The 25671-nt window shown below is 39.4% G+C and overlaps 1 protein-coding gene across 7 annotated transcripts in view; it reads left to right on the plus strand.

Annotated features, from left to right (window-relative positions):
- Positions 1-25671, plus strand: part of SCML2 (Scm polycomb group protein like 2) — a 116238-nt gene that overhangs the window by 66190 nt on the left and 24377 nt on the right. For all 7 annotated transcript variants that reach the window (XM_012434245.3, XM_012434259.3, XM_012434238.3 and 4 more), the window contains exon 8: positions 16872-17089. In XM_012434245.3, coding sequence (XP_012289668.1) covers positions 16872-17089 — 218 coding nt within the window. The remainder of the gene's footprint in view (positions 1-16871; positions 17090-25671) is intronic.

Consider the following 25671-nt stretch of genomic DNA (forward strand, 5'->3'; position numbering starts at 1 on the left):
TTGCTGTTGAGAGGGAAGCCTACATGGACCATCAAGGAGACTCAGAAAGGATGGTGAAGGAGCTAAGGCAGCAGATTCTGGGCTTGTTTTAGCTGTTGAATTCTGACCATGTCATCCATCTCTGCTTGGTAAATTAAGAGAACCCTCTGGTTAAAATAGGGAAATTGGTGCAAGGTCCAACAAGGGTTAAAATATGAAAAAACAGGTACAATTTTTATAAAAACTGGGACAGCTACTACTGAAAATTAAAGATGGTGTTTTCCTTTGTAACTTGATCCCTTTTCCTAGTAGCGATCAGTTATAAAACAAATCTTTGAAAATGAAGGAAGGGGAACAAAAGGGGCTTTTGTGCTTGTTTTGGGCACAGTAGGAAAGGGGGAAAAAATGAAAAAGTAATATTTCAGAGAAGTCTTTAAGTGATGATACAAGGGAGAATGATAACCTGTGGGAGGCAAGGTTGAGGTGTGGGAGGGATGTCTGACTGGAACAGAGGATGCCCTGTTACTATGAATGGAGGTAGACACTGTGTTTCTGACGGTCAACTACTTGGGCAATAGAAATGCTTTCACCATTATTTTCTGCTGAGTCAGCTTCTTTGAACGATTTCTGCCTATAGTACTGAGGTGATCCATTCTTTGATTCTGAAATTGCTGGAGACTGAGTTGCAGATTATTGTGTTTTGTGAGGATTCTAAAGGTCACTGCTTGGCATGCAGTGAGCCTGCATGAATATTTCTAATGTTACTTTTAGTAGATTCACATATGCTAGTCTAAAAATTATATAACTGTTTATCTAAATAGAATATTATGCTAATGTTAAATCATCATTTTCTTTAGAGACACCTACGTATTTAGAATGACTGGTTCTGTTGTTACTCAAAGAAGTGGCTAAGTTGTTTATTTTTGTTGGGGCATTTTGTATTTTTAATGACAAAATTGGTATTTATTATAGAACATTTAGAAAATAAGTGATAAGAGGAAAATCTGAAAACTACATGTATTCCTACCATGTGGGGATAATCACTGCTAATATTTTGGTATATAAGGATTAGAATATTTTAATTAAAAATCAAAGTTTAATTGCCAGTAGTCATTGAGACTAACTGAGGGCATCTTTTAAAAAGCATATGTTGTATTCTGTTCTATGTATGCAGAGTTGTATTGATTTGGTCTTCTCTACTTAGGTATTCTTACTCTGTTATTCTAGTAATTAACAGACTTAAAATGTGGTTTGATTGTAAATGTTTGAATTAGAGAAATTCCACAGGAAAATTTAAATTGTCAAGAAAGACTATCAGAAGGTACTCCACCAATATTTGGTGCAATAATTTTTCATAAAGGTATGTTTAGTCAAGAGAATTGAAAAAACTCAATTGTTTTAGGAAAAAAGAAAAAACTAAAGCACCTAAACATAGGCTTATTATTATTTTTAGATTTCAGCTTTTATTTTAGGTACAGAGGGTACATGTACAGGATTGTTACATGGGTATATTGCACCCAGGTAGTGAGCATAGTACCCAATAATTAGTTTGTCAACCTCTCCTCTCCCTCCCCCCTCTAGTAGTCTGCAGTATCTATTGTTCCCATGTTTATGTCTATGTGTGCTCAATGTTTAGCTCTCACTTATAAGTGAGGACATGCAGTGTTTGGTTTTCTGTTTTGTGTTTATTTGCTTAGGATGATGGCCTCCAGCTCCATCTATGTTGCTGCAAAGGATATGATTCCATTCTTTTTTTATGGCTATCTAATATTCCATGGTATGTATGTACCACATTTTCTTTATCTAGTCTATCATTGATGGCCACCTAAATTGATTCCATGTTTTTGTTATTGTGAATAATGCAGCGATGAACATATGAGTGCATGTGTCTTTTTGGTATAATGATCTATTTTCCTTTGGGTATATACTCAGTAATGAGATTGCTGGGCTGAATGGTAGTTCTAAGTTCTTTGAGGAATCGCCAAACTATTTTCCACAATGGCTGACCTAATTTATGTTCCCACCAATGATGTATAAGCGTCCCCTTTTCTCCACAGCCTTGCCAACATCTGTTGTTTTTTTGGCTTTTTATATAGTAGCCATTCTGACTGGTGTAAGATGGTATGTCATTGTGGTTTTGATTTGCATTTCTCTGATGATTAGTGATGTTGAGCATTTTTTCGTGTTTGTTGGCCATGTGTATATTTTTTGAGAAGTGTCTGTTCATGTTCTTTGTCCATTTTTAAATGGGGTTATTTATTTTTTGCTTGTTGATTTAAGTTCCTTATAGATTCTGGGTATTAGACCTTTGTTGGATGTTTACTTTGTGAATATTTTTTCCCATTCAGTAGGTTGTCTGTTTATTCTGCTGATGGTTTATTTGGCTGTGCAGAAGCTCCTTTGTTTAATTAGCACCCACTTGTCAGTTTTGTTGCACTGCACTTGCTTTTGAGGACTTAGCTAAAAATTCTTTCCTAAGGCCAGTGTTGAGAGGGTATTTGGTAGGTTTTCTTCTAGGATTTTTATAGTTTGAGGTCTTATATTTAAATCTTTAATCCATCTTGAGTTAATTTTTATATATGGTGAAAGGTAAGGGTTTAGTTTCATTCTTCTGCATATGGCTAGCCACTTATCGCAGCACCATTTATTGAATAGGGAGTCCTTTCTCCATTGTTTGTTTTTGTTGGTCTTGTACAAGATCAGATGGTTGTAGGTAAGTGGCTTTATTTCTGGGTTTTTTGTTTTGTTCCATTGGTCTGTTTTTTTTACCAGTACCATGCTTATAGTATAGCTTAAAGTTGGGTAGTGCGATACCTCTGGCTTTGTTCTTTTTGTGTAGGATTGCTTTGGCTATTTGGGCTCTCTTTTCGTTCCATATGAATTTTAGAATACTTTTTTTTTAAATTGTAATTTAGGTTCTGGGGTACATGTGCAGATCATGGAGGATCGTTGCATAGGTACATACATGGCAAGGCGGTTTGCTGCCTTCATCCCCCCATCATCTATATCTGGTATTTCTTCCCTCATTATCCCTTCCCACCCTGCCCACCTCCGCTGTCCATCCCCTAGCCCCCACCACTGACTGCAGTGTGTGATGCTCCCCTCCCTGTGTCCATGTGTTCTAATTGTTCAACACCTGCCTATGAGTAATAACATATGGTGTTTGGTTTCCTGTTCTTGTGTCAGTTTGATGAGAATGATGGTTTGCAGATTCATCCATGTCACTATGAAGGACACAAACTTATTGTTTTTTATGGCTGCATAGTATTCCATGATGTATGTGCCAGATTTTCTTTATCTACTCTATCAATGATGGACATTTGGGTTGGTTCCAGGTCTTTGCTCTTGTAAACAGTGCCGTGACTTTTTTCTAATCTTGTGAAGAATGACATTAGTAGTTTGTTAGCAATAGTGTTGAATCTGTAAATTGCCTTACACAGTATGGCCGTTTTAACGATATTCAGTCTTCCAATCCATGAGTATGGGATATTTTTCCATCTATTGATGTGATCTCTAATTTCTTTCAGCAGTGTTTTGTAGTTCTTCTTGTAGAGATCTTTCACCTTCTTGGTTACCTGTATCTAGTTATTTCATTTTCTTTGTAGCTGTTGTAAATGGGATTGTGTTCTTGATTTGACTCTCAGGCTGGATGTTATTGGTATGTAGAAATGTTATTTGTTTTTCCATATTGATTTTTATATCTTGAAACCTTGCTAAAATAGTTTATCAGTTCTACTAGCCTTTTGGCAGAGTCTTCAGGGTTTTCTCTGTATAGAATGTATCATCACTGAAGAGATAGTTTGACTTCTTTTCCTATTTAGATGCTTTTTATTTCTGATTGTTCTGGCTAGAACTTACAGTACTGTGTTGAAAAGAAGTGGTGAGAGTGGGCATCCTTGCCTTGTTCCATTTCTCAAGGGGAATGGTTCCAGCTTTTGCCCATTCAGTATGATGTTGGCTGTGGGTTTGTCACAGATGGCTCTTATTATTTTGAGGTATGTTTGTTTGATGTCCAGTCTGTTGAGGGTTTTTATCATGAAGAGACATTTGATGTTATCGAAAGCTTTTTCTGCATATATTGAGATGATCGTGTGGTTTTTGCTTTTAATTCTGTTTATGTGTTGAATCACATTTATTGATTTGTATATGTTGAACCAACCTTGCATCCTAAGAATAAAGCCCGCTTGATCACGGTGAATTAACTTTTTGATGTGCTGCTGGATTCAGTTTGCTAATATTTTGTTGAGGATATTTACCTCTATGTTCATCAGAGATACTGGCCTGAAGTTTTTTTCCCTTTGTCATGTCTCTGCCAGATTTTGGTATTAGGCTAACGATGCCTAATTCTAACTTCATAGAATGAGTTAAGGAGGAGTCCTTCCTCTTCAAGTTTTTGGAATAGTTTCAGTAGGATTGGTACCAGCTCTTCTTTGTATGTCTGATGGAATTCGGCTGTGAATTCATCTGGTCCAGGGTGTCTTTTGGTTAGCAGGTTTTTAAATACTGATTCAATTTCAGAGCATGATATTGGTCTAATCAGGGTTTCAGTCTCTTCCTGATTCAATTTTGGGAGATTGTTTGTTTCCAAGTATTTATCCATTTCCTCTAGATTTTCTAATTTGTGTGTATAGAGTTTTGTTGGTTTTGTTTGTTTGTTTGAGATAGGGTCTCACTTTGTCACCCAGGCTGGAGTGCAATGGCATGATCTTGGCTCACTGCAGCCTCGGCTTCCTGGGCTCAAGTGATCCTCTCGCCTCAGCCTTACAAGTAGCTGGGACTACAGGTGTGTGCTACCATGCGTGGCTAATTTTGTATTGTTAATAGAGATGGGTTTTTACCATGTTGCCCAGGCTGGTCTCGAATTTCTGGATTCAAGCAATCCACTCACCTCGGCCTCCCAAAGTGCTGGGATTGCAAGCGTAAGCCACCACACCTGGCCTTGCATAGAGTTGTTCATAGTATTCTCTGAGGATCTTTTATATTTCTGTGGGATCAACTGTAATGTCATCTTTGTCATTTCTGATTGTACTTATTTCGATTTTCTCTTTTTTTCTTTGTTAACCTAGCTAGTGTTCTATCAATCATGTTTATTTTTTCAAAGAACAAACTCTTGGCTTCCTCAATCTTTTGTATGGCTTTTTGCATCTCTGTAATTTTAGTAATTTTTTTTTCCGCTAGCTTTGGGGGTTGGTTTGTTCTTTCTTTAGGTGCAAAGCTAGTTTTTTTTTTTTTGAGACAGAGTCTCATTCTGTCCCCCAGGCTGGAATACAGTGGTACGATCTTGCCACTGCAACCTCTGTCTCCCAAGTAGCTGGGATTACAGGCACCTGCCACCACCCTGGGCTAATTTTTGTATTTCTAGTAGAGACCAGTTTCCCCATGTTGGCCAGTCTGGTCTTGAGCTTCTAACCTCAGGCAATCCACCTGCATCACCCTCCCAAAGTGCTGGGACTATAGGCGTGAGCCACTGCACCCAGCCCAAAGTTAGATTTTTAAATTTGAGTTCTTTCTGACTTGTTGATGAAGGCATTTAGGGCTATAAGCTTTCCTTTTAACACTGTTTTAGCTACATCCCAGAGATTTTGGTAAGTTGTTTCCCTATTTTTATTAATTTCAAAGAATGTTTTGATTTCTGCCTTAATTTTGGTGTTCACCCAGGAGTTATTCAGAAACACGTTGTTTAATTACCATGTATTTGTGTAGTTTTGAGAGCTCTTGGTAGTGATTTCTGTTTTTATTGCACTGTGGCCCAAGAGTGTGCTTGATATGATTTTTTTTTATTTTTTATTTTATTGAGACTTGCTTTATGACTGAGCATATGGTCAATCTTAGAATATGTTCTGTGTGCAGATGAGCAGAATGTATATTCTGTGGTTGTTGGGTGGAGTATTCTGTAGATGTCTATTAGATCCAGTTGGTCAAGTGTTGAGTTTAAGTCTAGAATTTCTTTATTAGTTTTCTGTTTCAATGATCTAATGCTATCAGTGAGGTGTTGAAGTCTCTCAGTATTATTGTGTGGTTGTCTAAGTCTTTTCATAGGTCAGGAAGAACTTGTTTTATGAATCTGGGTGCTCCAATGTTGAGTCTATATATATTTAGGATAGTTAAGACTTCTTGTTGGATTGTGCCCTTTATCATTATATAATTCCCTTCATTATCTTAATTTTTATTGGTTTAAAATCTGTTTTATCTGATATAAGAATAGTGACTCCTGTTCTTTGTGTTTTCTGTTTGTGTGATAGATCTCCATCCTTTTACTTTCAGCCTGTGAGTTTTGTTACTTGTAAGATGGGTCTCTTGAGGACAACAGATGGTTGGGTCTTGTCTTTGTATTCAGCTTGCTATTCTGTGTCTTTTAAGTGGAGTGTTTAGCCCATTTACATTCAAGGTTAGTATTGATATGTGTGATTTTCATCCTGTCATTGTGTTGCTAGCTGGTTGTTATGTAGATTTAATTGCACTGCTTTATAGTGCCTGTGGGCTATGTGCTTAAGTAGGTTTTTGTGGTAGCAGGTGTCATTCTTTCAATTTCATTTTTTGCACTCCCTTAAGGATCTCTTGTAAGGCTGGTCTAGTTGAAAACTATTCTCTCAGCATTTGCTTGTCTGAGAAGGATTTTATTTCTCCCTCATGTATAAAGCATAGTTTTATGGGATATGGGATTCTTGGTTGGAATTTCTTTTCTTTAAAGACACTGAAAATAGGCTCCCAATATCTTCTGGTTTGTAAGGTTTCTGCTGAGGGGTCTGCTGATAGCCTGATGGGATTCCCTCTGTACATGACTTGACCCTTATTTCTGGCTGCCTGTAAAATTTTTTCTTTTGCATTGACCTTGGTGAATCTGATAACTATGTGCCTTGGGGATAGTTGTCTTGACCATCTAGCAGGTGTTCTCTGTATTTCTTCTATTTGTATGTCAACTTCTTTAGTGAGACTAGGGAAATTTTCTTGGACTGTATCATCAAATACATTTTCCAAGTTGCTTATTCTCTCTCCTCTCTCAGAAATGCCAGTGAGTCATAGATTTGGTCTCTTTGCATAATCCCATATTTCTCAGGTTTTACTCATTTTTAAAAATCCTTTTTTCTTTATTTTTGATCGAGTTGATTAAAAGAACTAGTCTTCGAGCTCTGAGATTCTTTCCTCAGTTTGGTCTGTTCTGCTGTTAAAACTTTTTATTGTATTATGAAATTCTTATAGTGACTTTTTCAGTTCTAGAAGTTCAGTTTGGTTTTTTCTTAAAATGGCTTTGTCCTTCAGCTCTCAAATTGTTTTACTGGATTTTTTGGATTAGGTTTCAGCTTTCTCTTGAATCTTGATGAGCTTCTTTGTGCATCCAGACTCTGAATTCAGTGTCTGTTGTTTCAGACTGATTAAGAACTCTTGCTGGGGAGCTAGTAGACTCCTTTGGAGGTAACAGGACACTCTGGCTTTTTGAATTGCCAAAATTATTGCGCTGATTCTTTCTCATTTAGGAGGGTTGGTGTTCCTTTAATGGTGGTGTAAGTTGGGGATAGTCCATTGGCTTCATTTCTGGATGCTTTCAGGGGTCCAGTGCCCTTTGCAGTATCTTTATGTGTAGGTAAATTCTTACATTTGATTTATAGGTGTATTTATTAGCCTGATAATTTTTGGTTTTGTAGTTTGTTCTGTGATCCAGTAAATGGCACTTGACAGTAATAGCTGGTAGATAGCTAGATTAATACCCATCTGTGCTTTTGTACTTTCTTGTGTCCACAGGTGTGCTCTATAGCGGGGTGTGGGGGAAGAGAAATGATCCCCTCCCAAGGTCTGCTCTTGGGCCTTGGGGGAGCCCCTTCTGATGACTGTTGTTGTGCCTGTGATTCTTTTGTTAGATATTCCAGGTTGTGGTGTCCTGTTGGGCAGGGGCTGCAGCAGAGAAATATACCACACCCCTTCTGGACTGGCCCTCACAGGGAGGCACACCCTACTCCTGCCCTGTCTTAGGAACCTACATGTCTTGCCCCTATCAGTGCTTCGAGGGTGGGAGGGGTCCCTCCTCTCCTCAAATGCCAGCCACAGATCTCAGCTACATACTCCCTAGTTGCAGGCTGCAGCCCTAGAGGAACTGGAACATTCATTCAGTGGCTCCTGGTAAGGTTCCAGCTGTGCTGAGGGATCTGATGTGCTTCTTGGTTGCTAGGAAAGTAATCAGTTGCAGCAAGCCACTCAGGCTGGGCAGCAGGGGCTGTACTGTGCACCTGCTTCTGCACGATAGCTAGGCATTGGCCATGGGAGGGGCTGGTGGGGCAGGAGGGCTTGCAGAGCAGGCATGCTCCATTCCCATGGGGAAGCTGGCCCAGCTGTCTCCTGGCTCAGAGATTAGCTGGGTGTCTGTGGCTGCTCTCTGCCAGAGCTGCCCACCACATAAAACCTCCTGGGCTCTGCACCATCCAAAGGCCTGTCTCTGCCTCTTGGGGAGATCCCCCTGCCAACTCACATGCCCATGGGGGATGCAGGGTCCTCTGTAGCTAAAATCACAGAAGTCTGTGGTGAGAGTGAGCTGTTCTTCAGTTTTTTTACTCACTCCTTTCCCAGGAGCTGTTCAAGGGTGGGAGCTAGCGCTGGCATTCAGGTACCCTGTACAGGGTTTCCAGCCTCCTCCCTCTTCAGCCTTTGCTTCAGTGTTGCCCATCCATCCACTCTTGGTGTTTTCTCTCCAAAGATCTGCCCAGATTATGGTGCTTTGGTTGATAATTTGGTCTCTCTCTCTTTTATTTGTTACTTATTTTTTTTTTAATTTTCAAATAAATAAATAAGTGAAAAAGTGACATACAGTTTGTATTTTCTAAAGATCATGCTTTTAGGCTACAGTATGGATCAGAAAGGGTAGCCCAGAATGGAAATTAAAAGGCTAATGTTGTAGCTTGTGTGACAGGTTATTGAAGCGGGATATTTCCCTGACCCCTTTGTGGGTGGGAACTGGAGTGCACTATCTAGCTGCTTTGGTGCCAGCAGGGGCAAACTCCTCTCACTTGGACTTGCTGCACTCCACCCCTCGCGGGAAAGGAAACACACAGGTGAGCAGGTGCAGGAGCCAGGATGAGCGCTTCTGGGTGCTGGTAGGAGCAAACCCCATGGGGACCCCATGGCAGTGTCTATGGGGGTGCCTGTGACCCCTGAAGCCCCAGAGGGAGTGTTACAGTCAGTGCTCTTTTAGCTCTGCTGTCCACAGATGGCCTAAGTGTTAACAGCTCAGTGGAGGGTCAGTGTGACAGCCTTTGCACCTGTACTGGTGGTACCCGAGTTCTTGTCTGGCATCCAGGAGGAATGAGGTTGCATAAATGAATTTGAAGGATAATAAATGTGGGGGATTTTATTGCTGATGGAGGTGGCCCTCAGCAGGATGGGGAATTGAAAAGGGGATGGAGCAGGAAGGCAATCCTCTCCCGAAGCTGTCCCTCTGAAGTCAAGCTGCTTCTCTCCGATGCCCAACCGTAGTCTCTGACGTCCAGCTATTTCTCCTCACTCTGCCAGCTGAGCCTGGGGTTTTTATGGGCACAGGATGTGGGGTGGGGTGGGCCATGGGTGGTTTTGGAAGAGGCAACATTTGAGCAGTAAAACAGGGATGTAAGTTCTCACTTTGGGACAGCCATGGTATCAAGCTTTTTGGCTTGAGGGTGGGGCACTTTCCAGGGACCCGCCCTCCCAGAATTTCTCTGCTTTCTGTTTCTATCATTATGACGTCCTGAATCAAGTCATTGACAGGCATGAAGAACACATCTGGGAAGTACTTGGGAGGGGTAGGCTTGGCTAGACATGTGGAGGGAGGAAGCATACAAAGATGACTTCAAGACTTCTGACTTCAGATAGGTAATGTCATTCATCAAGATAGAGCATTTAGGATAAGCACAATGAATTCTGCTTTTGGAAATGTTGAGTTTGGGATGCTTATGTAGATATCTAGTTGACTATTGAAAACATCTCTGGAACTTGCAAGAGGCCTATGCTAGAGAGAGGGAGAGAGAGTACACAGGCATGTGCACAAGTATGCATGCACTTGAGCAGGCAAGAGAACATAGGAGTGAATGATTTGGGAATCATTACTATAGGCAGTAGCTGAAATAATGGGACTGAACTAGAGTACTCAAAACTGAGGTGGGGATGGGGAGAAGGCAGTCAATCCTGAGGAACACTACAGGAAAAGTGACAGAAGTAGGAAGGAACTCAGGAAGGAGCTGCTATGTGAGACCTAAGAAAGAGTTTTAAAGAAGGCAGAAATGTCTAGTGCTACAAGTCAAATGAGATCAGGAAGAGGCATCCATTGTCAATGGCTGTTAGGAAGTTGTTGGTGACATTAGCACACAAAGATTCCTTAAAAGGTGGTATCTCTGGAAATATTATTATAGCAGGTTAAAAATGAGAAAATGGTAATAGTGGTGAACATTGACTAGTCATTCAAGCTTAGTTTAAAAAGGAAGGAGAGAGAAGGTATTAGCTAGGGAGAGTGTAGGTAAGTAGGAGTTCCTTCTTTAGAAGAAACTTTTTTTCTTCCATTTGTCAGGCAGTGACAACAAGCCTTCCCCAGTCTCTAATCCATTGATAGAAGAGTACAGGAACACCTTTAGGGCCTGGGAAAGGAGGGTAGGAATAGAGACAGGGATGGTGATGTGAGTGGTGCTGCTGTTGATTAAATGTGCCACATGCAGAATTTAAATAATCCGCCCCAAATCTCATAGGTATTGTGTGGCAAACAGTAGATAGTGAGAAGCAGGGAAAGGAATAGCTGTAAAGAGCAATTGGTAACAAAGCCCCATGACCATACTATCTCTGCTGCACCTCTTCTGAGAAAATTCTTAGTGTTCAGCTGGCTTCTGACTTTCAGGTGCCTGTTGTGATAAGTACATGCTTCCTTGTTTCCCTTTTCACTAGTAACTACCCTTTGTGGTTTCCTTCAAGAGTTTTCCTCAGCCTTTGAGGTATTCTTAAAGGATATTTTGTTGTTGTTGCTGAAAATAAGGAAATAAACATGCATTTAAAAGACTTCTGTGCTTATGGAGAGGTAAAGTCACTCTTATCTGACAATAACAGTCCTTGAGTATTCAAAAGGTATTTTCAGAGGAAAAGCAGACTTGGCTGTTATGAATGTTTAATTCTCAAAGCAAGGTTGGCCTCTGGGATGGGATGGATGGCTCTTCTGATACAGGTAGGGGGAAGGGAGAGAAGAAATAGAGCAGTATGTAAAGACACCAGTCAAGGAAGCCAGTGCTATGGTATGGGATGGCAGCAGGAGCAAATGAAGGAAGCTCGGGGGTTTATACCTGACCTACCTCCCCTTTGCTCTTATTGCTGCCCATGAATGACCAGTTTATGGCAATCTAGGCTCTATGGCACAGGGAGCAAAATTCCAAGCAGAGGCATTGGGCAGCACAGCTGAGTCTATATGAACACTAGGCCTCCTTTAAGTGAAAAGGTGAAAGTTCTCGACTAAATAAGGAAAGACAAAAATCATATGCTTAGGTTGCCAAGGTCTACAGTAAGAACAAAACTTCTGACTATGAAATCGCAAAGAAGGGAAAAGAAATTCATACATAGTATATATGGGGTTTGCTCCTATCGGCAGTTTCAGGCATCCAGTGTGGGGGGTGTCTAAGAATGTATCCCCCATGGATAAGGGGCGGGGGAGCTACTCTATTTGTTAATATTTTCCTTATAAATATGCCTTCACATCTGATTTTTTTTTTCTAAACAAGATTCTGTCAGAGAGTACCTGTTGACTATTGACTATATAGTGAAACAGCACATAGGAGTTTGAAAGGTTGTTCTTTGGGTCTTAAAAAAACAACACATGCGCCTTGACTTGGGAGTGAATTTGATGAACCTTTTTGTTGTTGTTGTTAGAGGACAGAAAGCAGAGTGGCACGCTGGAAAAGGCGTGTGCTTAAGAGGCAAACTCTGTTAACCAAATGGGTGCTTTTGGCTCAGTTACATAACTTCACAGAGCCTGTGTTTCCTCATGTGTAAAGTGAGGAAACAATATCTACCTCACAGGGTGTTTGGGAGGATTTCATGCAATAATGGATATTGAAGTGCCTAGCATGTAATGGGTAGCCAGTAAATATTGGCACCTATCTCCTTTCTTTCTCTAGTTTCCCCCATACTAGGCTTCCAGGACTCCTGTTGGCTTTACTTCTTGCCTTCTAGATTGCTTCCCAAGATTTGTTAATTTCATTTTCATTCCCACAATTCAGTAATTCTCATTTCTTGGACTTTTTTTTACCTGAACATTTTCTGTTCTGTATGAAGATAAGCTGAAGAACCAGGTAAACTTTGTGTTAGTTGTTTACATAAAGGTTTTATTAAAGATGAGTAGCATATCCTTCTTTATATTTCACATAACTTTTTCAAAAAGATTTTTATTCACTTTGTGATCACTATGAACACAGTTAAAGTTCTGTAGTTTTAACCTTATTTAAAAAAATCCATTTTCTATTTCAAGTAGTTTAATACTAATTAGAGTTTCAGCATAGTGTGTGTGTGTAAATATATATATATATATATGTATGTTATATGATTGCTCTTGGGAGTTTAATTTTGATATGTAATATATTGAATGGTTCCTCTTTCCTTTTTAGTTAAGTCAGTTTAAAAAGTATTTTATTCTAGGTGCTGGGGATATGGCAATAAATAAAATTGTGTCCTTTACTTACGAGGCTGAGGTGGGAAGATTGCTTGAGCCCAGGAGTTCAAGGCTACAGTGAGCTATGATCAAATCACTGCACTCCTGCACATCTGCACTGGACCACAGAGTGAAACCTTGTCTCAAACAAAAAAACAAAAAACTCCAAAAAACTGAGTCCTTGACTTTGAAAAGTTTGCTTTCTAAAGTGAAATTCTGTTCATACATAAAACGTTTTGGCTGGGCGTGGTAGCTCATGCCTGTAATCTGAGCACTTTGGCAGGCTAAGGCAGGTTGATTGCCTGAGGTCAGGAGTTGGAGACCAGCCTGGCTAACATGGTGAAACCTGGTCTTTACTAAAAATACAAAAATTAGCTGGGCATGGTGGCACGCATCTGTAGTCCTAGCTACTTGGGAGGCTGAGGCAGGAGAATCACTTGAACCTGGGAGGTGGAGGTTGCAGTGAGCCGAGATCATGCCACTGCACTCCAGCCTGGGTGACACAGCAAGACTCTGTCTCAAAAAAAAAAAAGTTATAGTACTTTTTTAAACTTTGCTCATACATAAATATATACCATACATCAAAGAGCTTTTTATTATAGTAGAGAATAATATATATATATAAATTATATATATATTTTAGGGTACTATTGGAAACTATAGCTTTGGTTTCAAATGCCAAAATAGATCAAATATTGATTTCATTATAGTTGCTATGTTCTGAAAAGTTACTGTCTTATTTGCTACAATTTAGTTGCTTATTTTATATAGAATATACTAGTTTTGGGGGTGTAGCATGGACTTGAAGGCTAAAAATATTTTTCATTCATTCATTTAATATTTTTTGAGGACCTCCTATACTCTTAGGTTCTGTCTTAAACCAACCTGGCACAGGAATTTGAACCCAGATCTAGAGCTCAATTATTCCTCTTCTTTATTCTATATATTTAGAGTTGGGGCCTAGAACTGTAGAGATCGGTAAATTGGTCAAGTGAATGAACATTTTATTTGGGTTTAGTAATTGTGTTAGCCTGTTTTCATACTGCTATAAGAAACTGCCTGAAACTGGGTAATTTGTAAAGGAAAGAGGTTTAATTTACTCACAGTTCAGCATGGCTGGAGTGGCCTCAGGAAACTTACATTCATGGCAGAAGGCGAAGAGGAAGCAAGGCACCTTTTTCACAAGGCAGCAGGAAGGAGAAATGCTGAGCCAAGGGGGAAGAGCTCCTTATAAAACCATCAGATCTCATGAGAAAACTCTCACTATCAGGAGAACAGCATGGGGGAAACTGCCCCCATGATTCATTTTCCTCCACCTGGTCTCTCCCTTGACATGTGGGGATTATGGGGATTATAATTCAAGATGAGATTTGGGTGGGGACACAAAGCCTAAACATATCAGTGACTAAGAGGAGGTCACTAATGACCTTGGAAAATAATTTCTTTAAAATATGTTTTTGGGAAGAAAAGTTTATTACAGGAGCTAGGGAAATGGAATAATAGGGAAATTGAAATATCAAGTATGGATAATTCTTCTTGATGTTTTATTCAGAGTAGTGAGTGGAAAGAGGGAATTCACTCAAGGACTTGAAAGTGTGTCAGAAACAGAGTGGTAACTTCAAAATAAGGGATATGTGAAAGTTGTAAGAGACAGCAAGGAGTTGGGATTGAATGATTAAATACCTTGAAGAGAGAAGAGATAATTGAAACCAAAATGTCCCATAGGAACCGAAAAAAGATGTTGTTAAGGCATAAATAAAAGAAGATTGGACTTAGAAAAGTAGAGAGAAAACTTTTCATTTGATGTAAGAGAAAAAGATGAGAATGGTTGAAAATAAAAGTATTTTAAGATGGAGAAATGGGATTTTTTTATTTTTGAGATGGAGTGAAACTTGGTGCATTCTCAACTCACTGCAATCTCCACCTCCCCAGTTCAAGTGATTCTCCTGCCTCAGCCTCCCAAGTAGCTGGGATTACAGGCATGTGCCACCACACCCAGCTATTTTTTTTCTATTTAGTGGAAATGGGGTTTCACCATGTTGGTCAGGCTGATCTCAAACTCCTGACCTCAGGTGATCCACCCGCCCCAGCCTTACAAAGTGCTGGGATTACAGGTATGAGCCACTCTGTCCAGCCAGAGAAATGGGATTTTTAAAGTCACCCCCAAAAGATAGCCTTTAATCTTCTCATAAAGTAGAAGGTTGGGTCATTTTCTGAATGAAGCAGAGAAAGAGGGAGATGGGAACTTAAATAGGGAAAAGCCTTCTGCCATAGAAACATACTTGGAAATCAGTGAGTTGCAGCAGTGACTCCTCAGTTGAGGTTAGCATGGATTTTATATACACCAGTAGCATCTTAACATTCTACAGCAGGAGTTGGCAAACAATAGCCTGACGGCCACATCTAGCTCATGTAGCCTGTAAGCTAAGAGTGTTTTTTTTTTTTTGTTTTTGTTTTTTTTTTTAATATTCTTAATTGGTTGTAGAAAAACAAAGAAACAAAAAAGAATCTGTGGCAGAGACCTTATGTGGCCTTCAAAGAGTGAGATATTTAATATTTGGCTCTTCCTGGAAAAAGGTAGCTAACCCTTATTCTACAGCTCAGGACCAGAGAAAGCAGATGATAGTGTGACTCAGAGATGGGGACTGACATTCTGGACATGATCAAAGATCAAAGGGTGATAAAAGAAGGGATACTAGTTAGGGGTTTTTGATGGAGGTGGACAGTGGGTGCAGGTTGAGTGGGGAGTAAAGCAAAGCCAGAAGAAAGCTAATGGATTGAAAGAAAATTGAATATGGGCTTGTGGCTAGATGTCATAATGAGAATGTAAAAGCCTGATTAGTTGGTTTGAAGCAGAGATAACAGGTAAAGAAGTTGGATGTGGAGAAAGGGGACGTGGTTGATTGCCAACTACAGCCATTTCAGGGAATAGCTGAAATCTCCAGTGATAAGGCCAGGATGATGGAGCATCAAGAGTCTCTTATGATGGTCAAATTCCTTAAGATGATGACAGGGAGACTATGTATGAAGAAATAATGTGTGTTAGGTTACTGGACTTTTTGAAAAACGTGGAAGTGAGCCTGGAGTATGAAGTAGATGATGGTAATGAGGTAAAAAGAGGCTGGTATAAGTAGGTGAACTACTTGTAAATGAGGGGAAAAGTGATGTTGACAGTGAAGTGGTCCTCTGTTTGCCCTGGCAGCTTAGGATAGGCTGTCCCTTCCTCTTGGTTTGGTAAGTGGTAGAAGATAGATAAAAAGGCTGTAGAAAACATGTGGTATTATCTATTGCAGGCCAGGTTTACATGTACATAGTCTATGAGTGTGGGAGGAACAAAGCAGCAGATTGGTTTGGAGTTGTAAAATGAAGCCCTCAAAATAACAGTAGTTGATTTTTGCATAGGTGTATAAATGTTTCACTTACATAGTTCTTCCTGTAAAGATTTTTTTAAAGCATTAGTGCTTTTTACTATGTAAAATTCATTTATTTGTAATAATGAAATTATCAAGGAATTAATACTAAAAATATCTCTTTTTACTTAACTGTGAATATAGACAAAAGTAACCTCGCAGGTAACCTTTATTTGAATATTAAAACTGGATTGGGCTACAAGGCAACTAGTAGCTATAAATCACTTGGGCCTGATAGTGGTTTTTCCATGACAACATTAATGTAGAGTCTCTATTTTAGTATATGAAACTTTATTGTTAGACATACGTATAGGGACATAATATATGTCAGCCTTAAATATATAATTTTTATTTGCCAATCGTACCTCATTAAATCTGAAAAAAGTCAAGAGCAAGGGAGCCCCTGCCCTCTGAAAGATAAAACAGGAGCCCTAGGCAATTGCTTTGCTGTATTTTTCTATGTTGATGTGAGAGTTGCTTCCTGTATATGACATAATTGGATAGTATATTCTGAAGGAAATACCCTTTTTTGTGCTTCCCATAAAAATATGAGAAGTAGCCAATAGGTAAGTTGCTGGAAATTTTTACCATGCTAAGTTGAAGTTACTGGTTCCTCTAATAAAAGCGTATTTTTTTTCTGGAGAATTAAACTGTTTTCTGATAATATGAAATCTTAGAATACCTAAAACTTCATTTCAGGTGGTACCTTTATTTTTAAGTGGTTTTCAGTGAATAACCTTTGGAAATGGTTTTAAAGGTTAAGTAAAACTTACTTTGAGTCATATGACAATGCCTTAATTGTGTCATTTACTTTAATTTTTTTTGTTATATTTCTTCCCCAGTTCCTATTGTAAAGAATATAGCAAAAACAGAGTCTTCTCCTTCTGAAGCAAGCCAGCATTCAATGCAGTCTCCACAGAAGACTACTCTAGTATTACCAACACAGCAGGCCAAGAGATCAGGTCGAATTAAACCACCTGGACCTACTGCAGTCCCCAAAAGGAGCAGTTCTGTTAAAAATATCACACCAAGGAGAAAAGGTTCAAACTCAGGAAAAAAGGTTAGTTGTACTTCCTCCTAATTTGTATTATAGGTTTTTGTAGTACCTTATTATTTATAACGTGAAATTTACTAAGAATATGATGAGGGTCTTTAGGAATGTACTAAGAGTATATAGGCTTTTTAAAGCCTCACATAGCTATCAATAGATTATTTCTTTGCTTGGGTAAACTTAAAACTTCTTATAGTGCTCTCCTTCTTTAAAACCATATTGAAAGCACAGTTAATACATGGGTGTATTTAGGTTCAGACTAGTTAATTTGAAACTCAGTATACTTTAAAAATAAATGTGAAATGAATCTTACTGTACATATACTATACCTCAGTAACCTAGGGCAGGGAGAAAAGAATCAATGTGATGAATTCAGTAATGCTGGAGTCAACTCTAAAACCTAGAAATAATAGAAAAAGCAACAGCCTGAAGACACTGAAGAGTGAATGGAAACGGATAGATTCCGGTGGCAGGGGAAGTGCACACTGAGAGAAGGGGTGTTATACAAAGTGAGTTTACATTGTTGTGGTTTTAAGCCTTAGGTCAAGTACACTTTGTGTAACATGTGAAGCAACAGGAGTGTTAGTAAAAAAATGGCAATTTATCTGGCCTGGATAAAACAGAAAACAGAAGCCAGGAAAACTGTAACTGTTGAGGAGAGATTTTGGAAGGGAAAGGGCCAGAGAGGGGATCCGCAAATTCTGTCTACCAATGTCTCTGACAGACCCCTGATCTGAGCATGTTTGTCTAATACACACGGGCCAGTGTAGCTAAAGCAAAAGATCTGAACTGAGGCTGGATGAAATTAGGCCCAAGATCAGAGTTTAAAGTTCAAGTTCAGCCAGGGTAATTACTAGCTAAACAAAAGAAATAACAGTCATCAGAAAAATACAGAATTTAGAATCTATACAAATTAATATTCTTTTTTTAAAATTTATTTATTTTACTTTAGGTGCATACTATATCTGGCATTTCTCCCCATATTATCTCTCCCCACCCTCCGCTGTCTCTCCTGTACCCACCCCCAACTGTCCCCAGTGTGTGATGCTCCTCTCCCTGAGTCCACGTGTTATCGTTGTTCAACACCCACCTATGAGTGAGAACATACAGTGTTTGGCTTTCTGTTCTTGTGTCAGTTTGCTGAGAGTGATGGTTTCCAGATTCATCCAAGTCCCTACAAAGGACACAAACTCATCATTTTTTATGGCTGCATAGTATTCCATGGTGTATATGTACCACATTTTCTTTGTCCAGTCTATCATTGATGGGCATTTGGGTTGGTTCCAGGTCTTTGCTATTGTACACAGGGCTGCAGTGAACATACATGTGCATGTGTCTTTATAATAAAACAATTTATGGTTCTTTGGGTATATACCCAGTAATGGGATTGCTGGGTCAAATGGAATTTCTATTTCTAGATCCTTGAGAAATTGCCACACTGTCTTCCACAATGGTTAACTAATTTACACTCCCACCAGCTGTGTAAGAGTGTTTCTATTTCTCCACATCCTCTCCAGCATCTGTTGTTTCCAGATTTTTTAATGATTGCCATTCTAACTGGCGTGAGATGATATCTCAATGTGGTTTTGATTTGCATTTCTCTAATGACCAGTGACGATGAGCATTTTTTCATATGTTTGTTGGCCTCGTGTCTTCTTTTGAAAAGTGTCTGTTCATATCCTTTGCCCACTTTTGCATGGAGGTTTTTTTTTTTTTTTGTATATCTGTTTTAGTTCTTTGTAGATTCTGGATATTAGCTCTTTGTCAGATGGGTAGATTGCAAAATTTTTTTCCCATTGTATTGGTTGCCGATTTGCTCTAATGATTGTTTCTTTTGCTGTACAGAAGCTCTGGGGTTTAATTAGATCCCATTTGTTTATCTTGGCTTTTATTGCCATTGCTTTTGGTGTTTTAGTCATGAAGTCCTTGCCTATGCCTATGTCCTGGATGGTTTTGCCTGTGTTTTCTTCTAGTGTTTTTATGGTGTTATGTTTTATGTTTAAATCTTTCATCCATTTGGAGTTAATTTTCGTGTAAGGTGACAGGTAGGGGTCCAGTGTCTGCTTTCTGCACATTGCTAGCCAGTTTTCCCAACACCATTTATTAAACATGGAGTCCTTTCCTCATTGCTTGTTTTTGCCAGGTTTGTCAAAGATCAGATGGTTGTAGATGTGTGATATTTCTTCTGGGGTCTCGGTTCTGTTCCATTGGTCTATGTCTCTGTTTTGGTACCAGTACCATGCTGTTTTAATTACTTTAGCCTTGTAGTATAGTTTGAAGTCCAGCAGTGTGATGCCTCCGGCTTTGTTCTTTTTGCTTAGGATTGTCTTTGCTATGCGGAGTCTTTTGTGATTCCATATGAAGTTTAAAGTGTTTTTTTCCAGTTCTGTGAAGAAGGTCATTGGTAGCTTGATGGGGATAGCATTGAATCTATAGATTACTTTGGGCAGTATGGCCATTTTCAGGATATTGATTCTTCCTAACCATGAGCATGGAATGTTTCTCCATCTGTTTGTGTCCTCTCTTATTTCATTGAGCAGTGGTTTGTAGTTCTCCTTGAAGAGGTCCTTTACATCCTTTGTTAGTTGTATTCCTAGGTATTTTATTCTCTTTGTAGCAGTTGTGAATGGGAGTTCGCTCTTGATTTGGCTCTCTGTTTGTCTGTTTTTGGTATATGGGAATGCTTGTGATTTCTGCACATTGATTTTGTATCCTGAGACTTTGCTGAAGTTGCTTATCAGTTTCAGAAGATTTTGGGCTGAGACGAGGGAGTCTTCTAGATATACAATCATGCCATCTGCAAATAGAGACAGTTTGACTTCCTCCTTTCCTAATTGAATACCCTTTATTTCTTTTTCTTGCCTGATTGCTCTGGCTAGAACTTCCAGTACTATATTGAATAGGAGTGGTGAGAGAGGGCATTCTTGTCTAGTGCCAGATTTCAAAGGGAATTCTTCCAGCTTTTGCCTGTTCAGTATGATATTGGCTGTAGGTTTGTCATATATAGATTTTATCATTTTATGATATGTTCTGTCAATACCTAGTTTATTGAGAGTTTTCAGCCTGAAGGGCTGTTGAATTCTATTGAAGGCCTTCTCTGCATCTGTTGAGATAATCATAGGGTTTTTGTCTTTGGTCCTGTTTATATGATGGCTTATATTTATGGATTTGCGTATGTTGAACCAGCCTTGCATCCCCAGGATGATGCCTACTTGGTTGTGATGGATAAGCTTTTTGATGTGCTATTGCAATCTGTTTGCCAGTATTTTATTGAAGATTTTTGCATCGATGTTCATCATGGATATTGGCCTGAAGTTTTCTTTTTTAGTTGAGTCTCTGCCTGGTTTTGGTATCAGGATGATATTGGTCTCATAAAATAAGTTAGGGAGGATTCCCTCCTTTTGTATTGCTTGATACAGTTTCAGAAGGAATGGAACCAGCTCCTCTTTGTACGTCTGGTAGAATTTGGCTGTGAACCCATCTGGACCTGGACTTTTTTGGTTGGTAGGCTACTGATTGCTGCCTCTACTTCAGCCCTTGTTATTGGTCTATTCGGGGTTTCAACTTCCTCCTGGTTTAGTCTTAGTAGAGTACAAGTGTCTAGGAATTTATCAATTTCTTCCTGGTTTACTGGTTTATGTAAGTAGAGCTGTTTGTAGTAATCTTTGATGGTAGTTTGTATTTCTGTGAGATCAGTGGTGATATCCCCTTTATCGTTTTTTATTGTATCTATTTGATTCTTCTCTCTTTTATTTTTTATTAATCTGGCTAGTGGTCTGTCTGTTTTGTTGATCTTTTCAAAAAACCAGCTCCTGAATTTATTGATTTTTTTGAAGGGTTTTTTTGTGTCTCTATCTCCTTCAGTTCTGCTCTGATCTTAGTTATTTCTTGTCTTCTGCTAGTTTTTGAGTTTTTTTGATCTTGCTCCTCTAGCTCTTTCAATTTTGACGATAGGGTGTTGATTTTAGATCTTTCCTCTCTTCTCTGGTGGGCATTTATTGCTATAAATTTCCCTCTCGACACTGCTTTAAAGGTGTCACAGAGATTCTGGTAAGTTGTGTCTTCATTCTGGTTGGTTTTGAAGAACATCTTTATTTCTGCCTTCATTTCATTGTTTATCCAGTCGACACTCAGAAACAAGTTGTTCAGTTTCCAAGTGGTTGTGCGGGTTTGAGTGTGTTTCTTGATCGTGAGTTTAGTCTGAATGCGCTGTGGTCTGATAGTCTGTTTGTTATGATTTCTGTTTTGCATTTGCTGAGGAGTGATTTGCTTCCAATGATGTGGTCAATTTTAGAGTAAGTGCAATGTGGTGCTGAGGAAAATGTATATTCTGTGGATTTGGGGTGGAGCATTCTGTATATGTCTATTAGGTCTGCTTGGTCCAGTTCTGCATTCAAGTCCTGGATATCCTTGTTAATTTTCTGTCTCGTTGATCTGTCTAATATGGACAGTGGAGTGTTGAAGTCTCCCATTATTATTGTGTGGGAGTCTAAATCTCGTTTTAGGTCGTTAAGGACTTGTTTTATGTATCTGGGTGCTCCTGTGTTGGGGGCATATATATTTAGGATAGTTAGCTCTTCCTGTTGGATTGATCCTTTTACCATTATGTAGTGTCCTTCCTTGTCTCTTTTGATCTTTGTTGGTTTGAAGTCCATTTTATCAGAGACTAGGATTGCAACCCCTGCTTTTTTTTTGTTCTCCATTTGCTTGGTAAATCTTCTTCCATCCTTTTATTTTGAGTCTATGTGTGTCTTTGTATGTGAGATGGGTTTCCTGAATACAGCACACCAAGGGTTCTGACTTTTTATCCAGTTTGCCAGTCTGTGTCTTTTGATTGGGGTGTTTAGGCCATTTACATTCAATGCTAATATTGTTATGTGTGGATTTGATCCTGCCATTTTGTTACTGGCTGGTTTTCTTTCCCATTAGTTGACTCATTTTCTTCATTGCGTTTTTGGTCTTTGCCAACTGGTTTGCTTTTGCAGTGACTGGTACTTGTTCCTTTCCATGCTTAGTGTTTCTTTCAGGCGCTCTTGTAGGGCAGGCCTGTTGGTGACAAAATCTCTCAATAATTGCTTGTCTGTAAAGGATTTTATTTCTCCTTCACTTACGAAGCTTAGTTTGGCTGGATATGAGATTCTGGGTTGAAAGTTCTTTTCTTTAAAGATGTCGAATATTGGCCCCCACTCTCTTCTGGCTTGTAGGGTTTCTGCTGAGAGATCTGCTGTGAGTCTGATTGGCTTCCCTCTGTGGGTGACCTGACCTTTCTCTCTGGCTGCCCTTAGCACTTTTTTCTTCATTTCAACCCTGGTGAATCTGGCAATTATGTGCCTTGGGGTTGCTCTTCTTGAGGAGTATCTTTGTGGAGTTCTCTGTATTTCTTGAATTTGAAATTTGGACTGCCATGATAGGCTTGGGAAGTTCTCTTGGATTATATCCTAGAGTGTGTTTTCCAGCTTGGATTCATTCACCCCATCATATTCAGGTACACTGATCAAGCATAGATTAGGTCTTTTCACATAATCCCATATTTCTTGGAGGCTTTGTTCATTTCTTTTCACTCTTTTTTCTCTTCTCTTGCCTTCTCTTTTTATTTCACTGAGTTAATCTTCAATCTCTGATATCCTTTCTTCTGCTTGATTGATTCAGCTATTAAAACTTGTGTTTGCTTCACGTAGTTCTCATGCTGTGTTTTTCAACTCCATCAAGTCATTTATGTTCTTCTCTAAGGTGGTTATTCTAATTAGCATTTCGTCTGACCTTTTTTTCAAAGTTTTTGGTTTCTTTGCATTGAGTTAGAGCGTGTTCCTTTAGCTCAGAAAAGTTTGTTATTATTCACCTTCTGAAGCCTGTTTCTGTCAAATCGTCACACTCCTCGGTCAAGTTGTGATCCTGTGTTGTTGAGGAATTGTGATCCCTTGAAGGAGAAGAGGTGTTCTGGTCTTTGATGGTTTCATCTTTTTTGCACTGTTTTTTTCCCATCTTTGTGGATTTACCTGGCTGTGGTGTCAGAGAGCTGCTTGATGAGGTCACTTGTCTGCCTGTGGAGGCGCTACTGGGTTTCTAGGGACTCCCTTCAGGTTACTAGGGAAGCTTCCTGTGTCTTTTTTGTTTATACTGGGAGATTAGGCCCGCCTCTTCTGCTGACCTGTAGGTGCTGCTGGGTTGTCAAGAACGCAGTCTCGTTGCTACGTAGGCTTCCTGTGTTTTTTGTTAAAACATGTAGCCCAGTCCCACCCCTCTAGTGGTGGGTTGTGCCCTTCCTCCACTGGGCTGGATCATTCAGGGTTCATCTCAGACTGTGACACTGGCTGCGCAACCCACTAGAGTCAGAGCTTCAGCCCTCTGGGGTTTGTGTAGGAGGGTAGGGACCCGCCCAGCCTCACCTGACTGTCTCCCCCTTTCAGCTTCCTCTCTCTCCGGTCATGGGGTAGGGGCCTGCCCAGCTGCTCCTGCTTACAGCTCCCTCTCTCTGCGGGTGGAAGGAGGGGGTGATAGCTCAGTCTGAAGGCTCTTATTCAACTCTTGTAATTCCCGGCACTTGACTGGCAAAGATCCCCTGTTCTGTGTATTGCTGAGGCTTTGGGGGAAGTGCTGTATTGGACTGGAGCACCAGAGGGGGAGCCTCCGACTCTGGTCAGATGCACTTTCTGGGTGAAGTAGCACCCCTCCCCGCCTTGGTCTGCCCTGAGTGGGCTTTGCTCACTGTCGGACCAGACCCGTTGAAGTGCACCTGGTACCTCGGTTGGAGCTAGGAGATCTCTGGATTTCTGCGTATCTCTTGCTGGGTGTTGTGTGCTGGAGTTGTGTCTAGTCGACCATCTTGGATCTTCTCCACAAATTAATATTCTTAATGTCTGGAATGTAATTCAAATTATCCAAATACATAGTAAAATGAAAAATGTTTTCAAGAGAAAGGAAAATCAACTGAGACAGACCCCAGTATAATCCAGGTATTAGAACTAGCAAACAAAAGTTTTAAAGTGACTATTCAACTGGTCCTCGATGAAATATCACACACACACACACACACACACACACTGTACTGATTAAAAAGACCATCTTACTGGAGAAACAGAAAGGATAAAAAGGAGCCAAATGGAAACTTAGGAACTGAAAAATACAATATCTGAAGTAAAAAATTCACCAGATAGAATTAACCAGAATTGATTAGAGGTGACAGAAGAAAGAGTAAATGAAGTGAAGGATAGAAGAATAGAATTATCCAGTGTGAAAAACTCAGATAAAAAAATTGAGAAAGAAAATGAACAGAGACCCAGAGACCTTTTAGATAATATCAAAGGTCCAATGCAGTGTAATTGGAGTCCCAGAAGGAAAATAAAGGGAAACTGGAGCAGAAAAAATATTCAAAGAAGTAATGTCTCAAAATGTTCCAGATTTCATGAAAGATAGAAATATGTAGAAACAAAATACTCAACCAAGAACAAACAGAATAAGCACAAAGACATCTAAGCTGAGGCATATTAGAGTCAAACTGTTGAAAACCAGAGACAAAGAGCAAATCTTACAGGTAGCAGTGTAAAAATGAAAAAGTACATGCAGAGAAACAAAAATTTGATTGACAGCTGACTTTTTTTTTTTTTTTTTTGAGACGGAGTCTCATTGTGTCACCAGGCTGGAGTACAGTGGCATGATCTCAGCTCACTGCAACCTCCGCCTCCCAGGTTCCAGTGATTCCCCTGCCTCAGCCTCCTGAGTGGCTGGGACTACAGGCACACACCACCATGCCCAGTATAATTGTTTTTTTTATTTTAGTAGAGGTAGGGGTTCACCATGTTGGCCAGGATGGTCTCAATCTTCTGACCTCGTGATCTGCCTGCCTTGGCCTCCCAAAGTGCTGGGATTACAGGTATGAGCCACTGCACCTGGCCAGTGACATTTCTCATCAAAAGCCATGGAGGCCAGAAGAGAATAGAACAAGATCTTTTAAGTGCAGAAAGGAAAAAAAAAATTGTCAACCCAAAATTCTATATCAAAAATACTCTTCCAGAATGAAGGTGAACTTGGAATGTATATAATTTTTGTTTGTCAATTATACCTTAATAAAGTAGAAAAGACTCCTTAGTAGAGTTCAATAGTTTTCTTCATATAATTTATGCTCTCTTTTAGTTTATTCTTATTTCTGCATATTTTATGATTTTTGTTGCTATTGTGAAGAAAATCTTTTCCTTATTACTCTTCTATGAAACAAAATGAAAGATATAAATACTTGCTTAAAAGAAAAGAATGAAGGTGAAGACATTTTCAGATAAAAGCATACTAAGATAAATCACTGTCAAACCAGCACTGCAAGAAATGCTAAAAGGAAAATCATCAGGCTAAAATAAAGGAAAATGAGACCAAATGGAAACTTGGTTCCTCAAAGAGAAAGGAATTGCTTTGAAGAGGGTAAATGCAAATGACTTATAATAATATGACTATTTATAACTAATTACAATACAGTCTTGCAGAGTTTATATTAAGCAGACATGAAACAGTTGTTAAGTGTAATGGCCTGAGGTGGGGGATATGAAGCTATATCATTGCAAGATTTCACCATTTTATGTGAAGTGGTACAATAATTAACTTTA

Source organism: Aotus nancymaae, unplaced genomic scaffold (genome assembly GCF_030222135.1).
Source record: "Aotus nancymaae isolate 86718 unplaced genomic scaffold, 86718_ANA_hifiasm-v0.15.2.pri h1tg000058l, whole genome shotgun sequence".
Classification (NCBI taxonomy): domain Eukaryota; kingdom Metazoa; phylum Chordata; class Mammalia; order Primates; family Aotidae; genus Aotus; species Aotus nancymaae.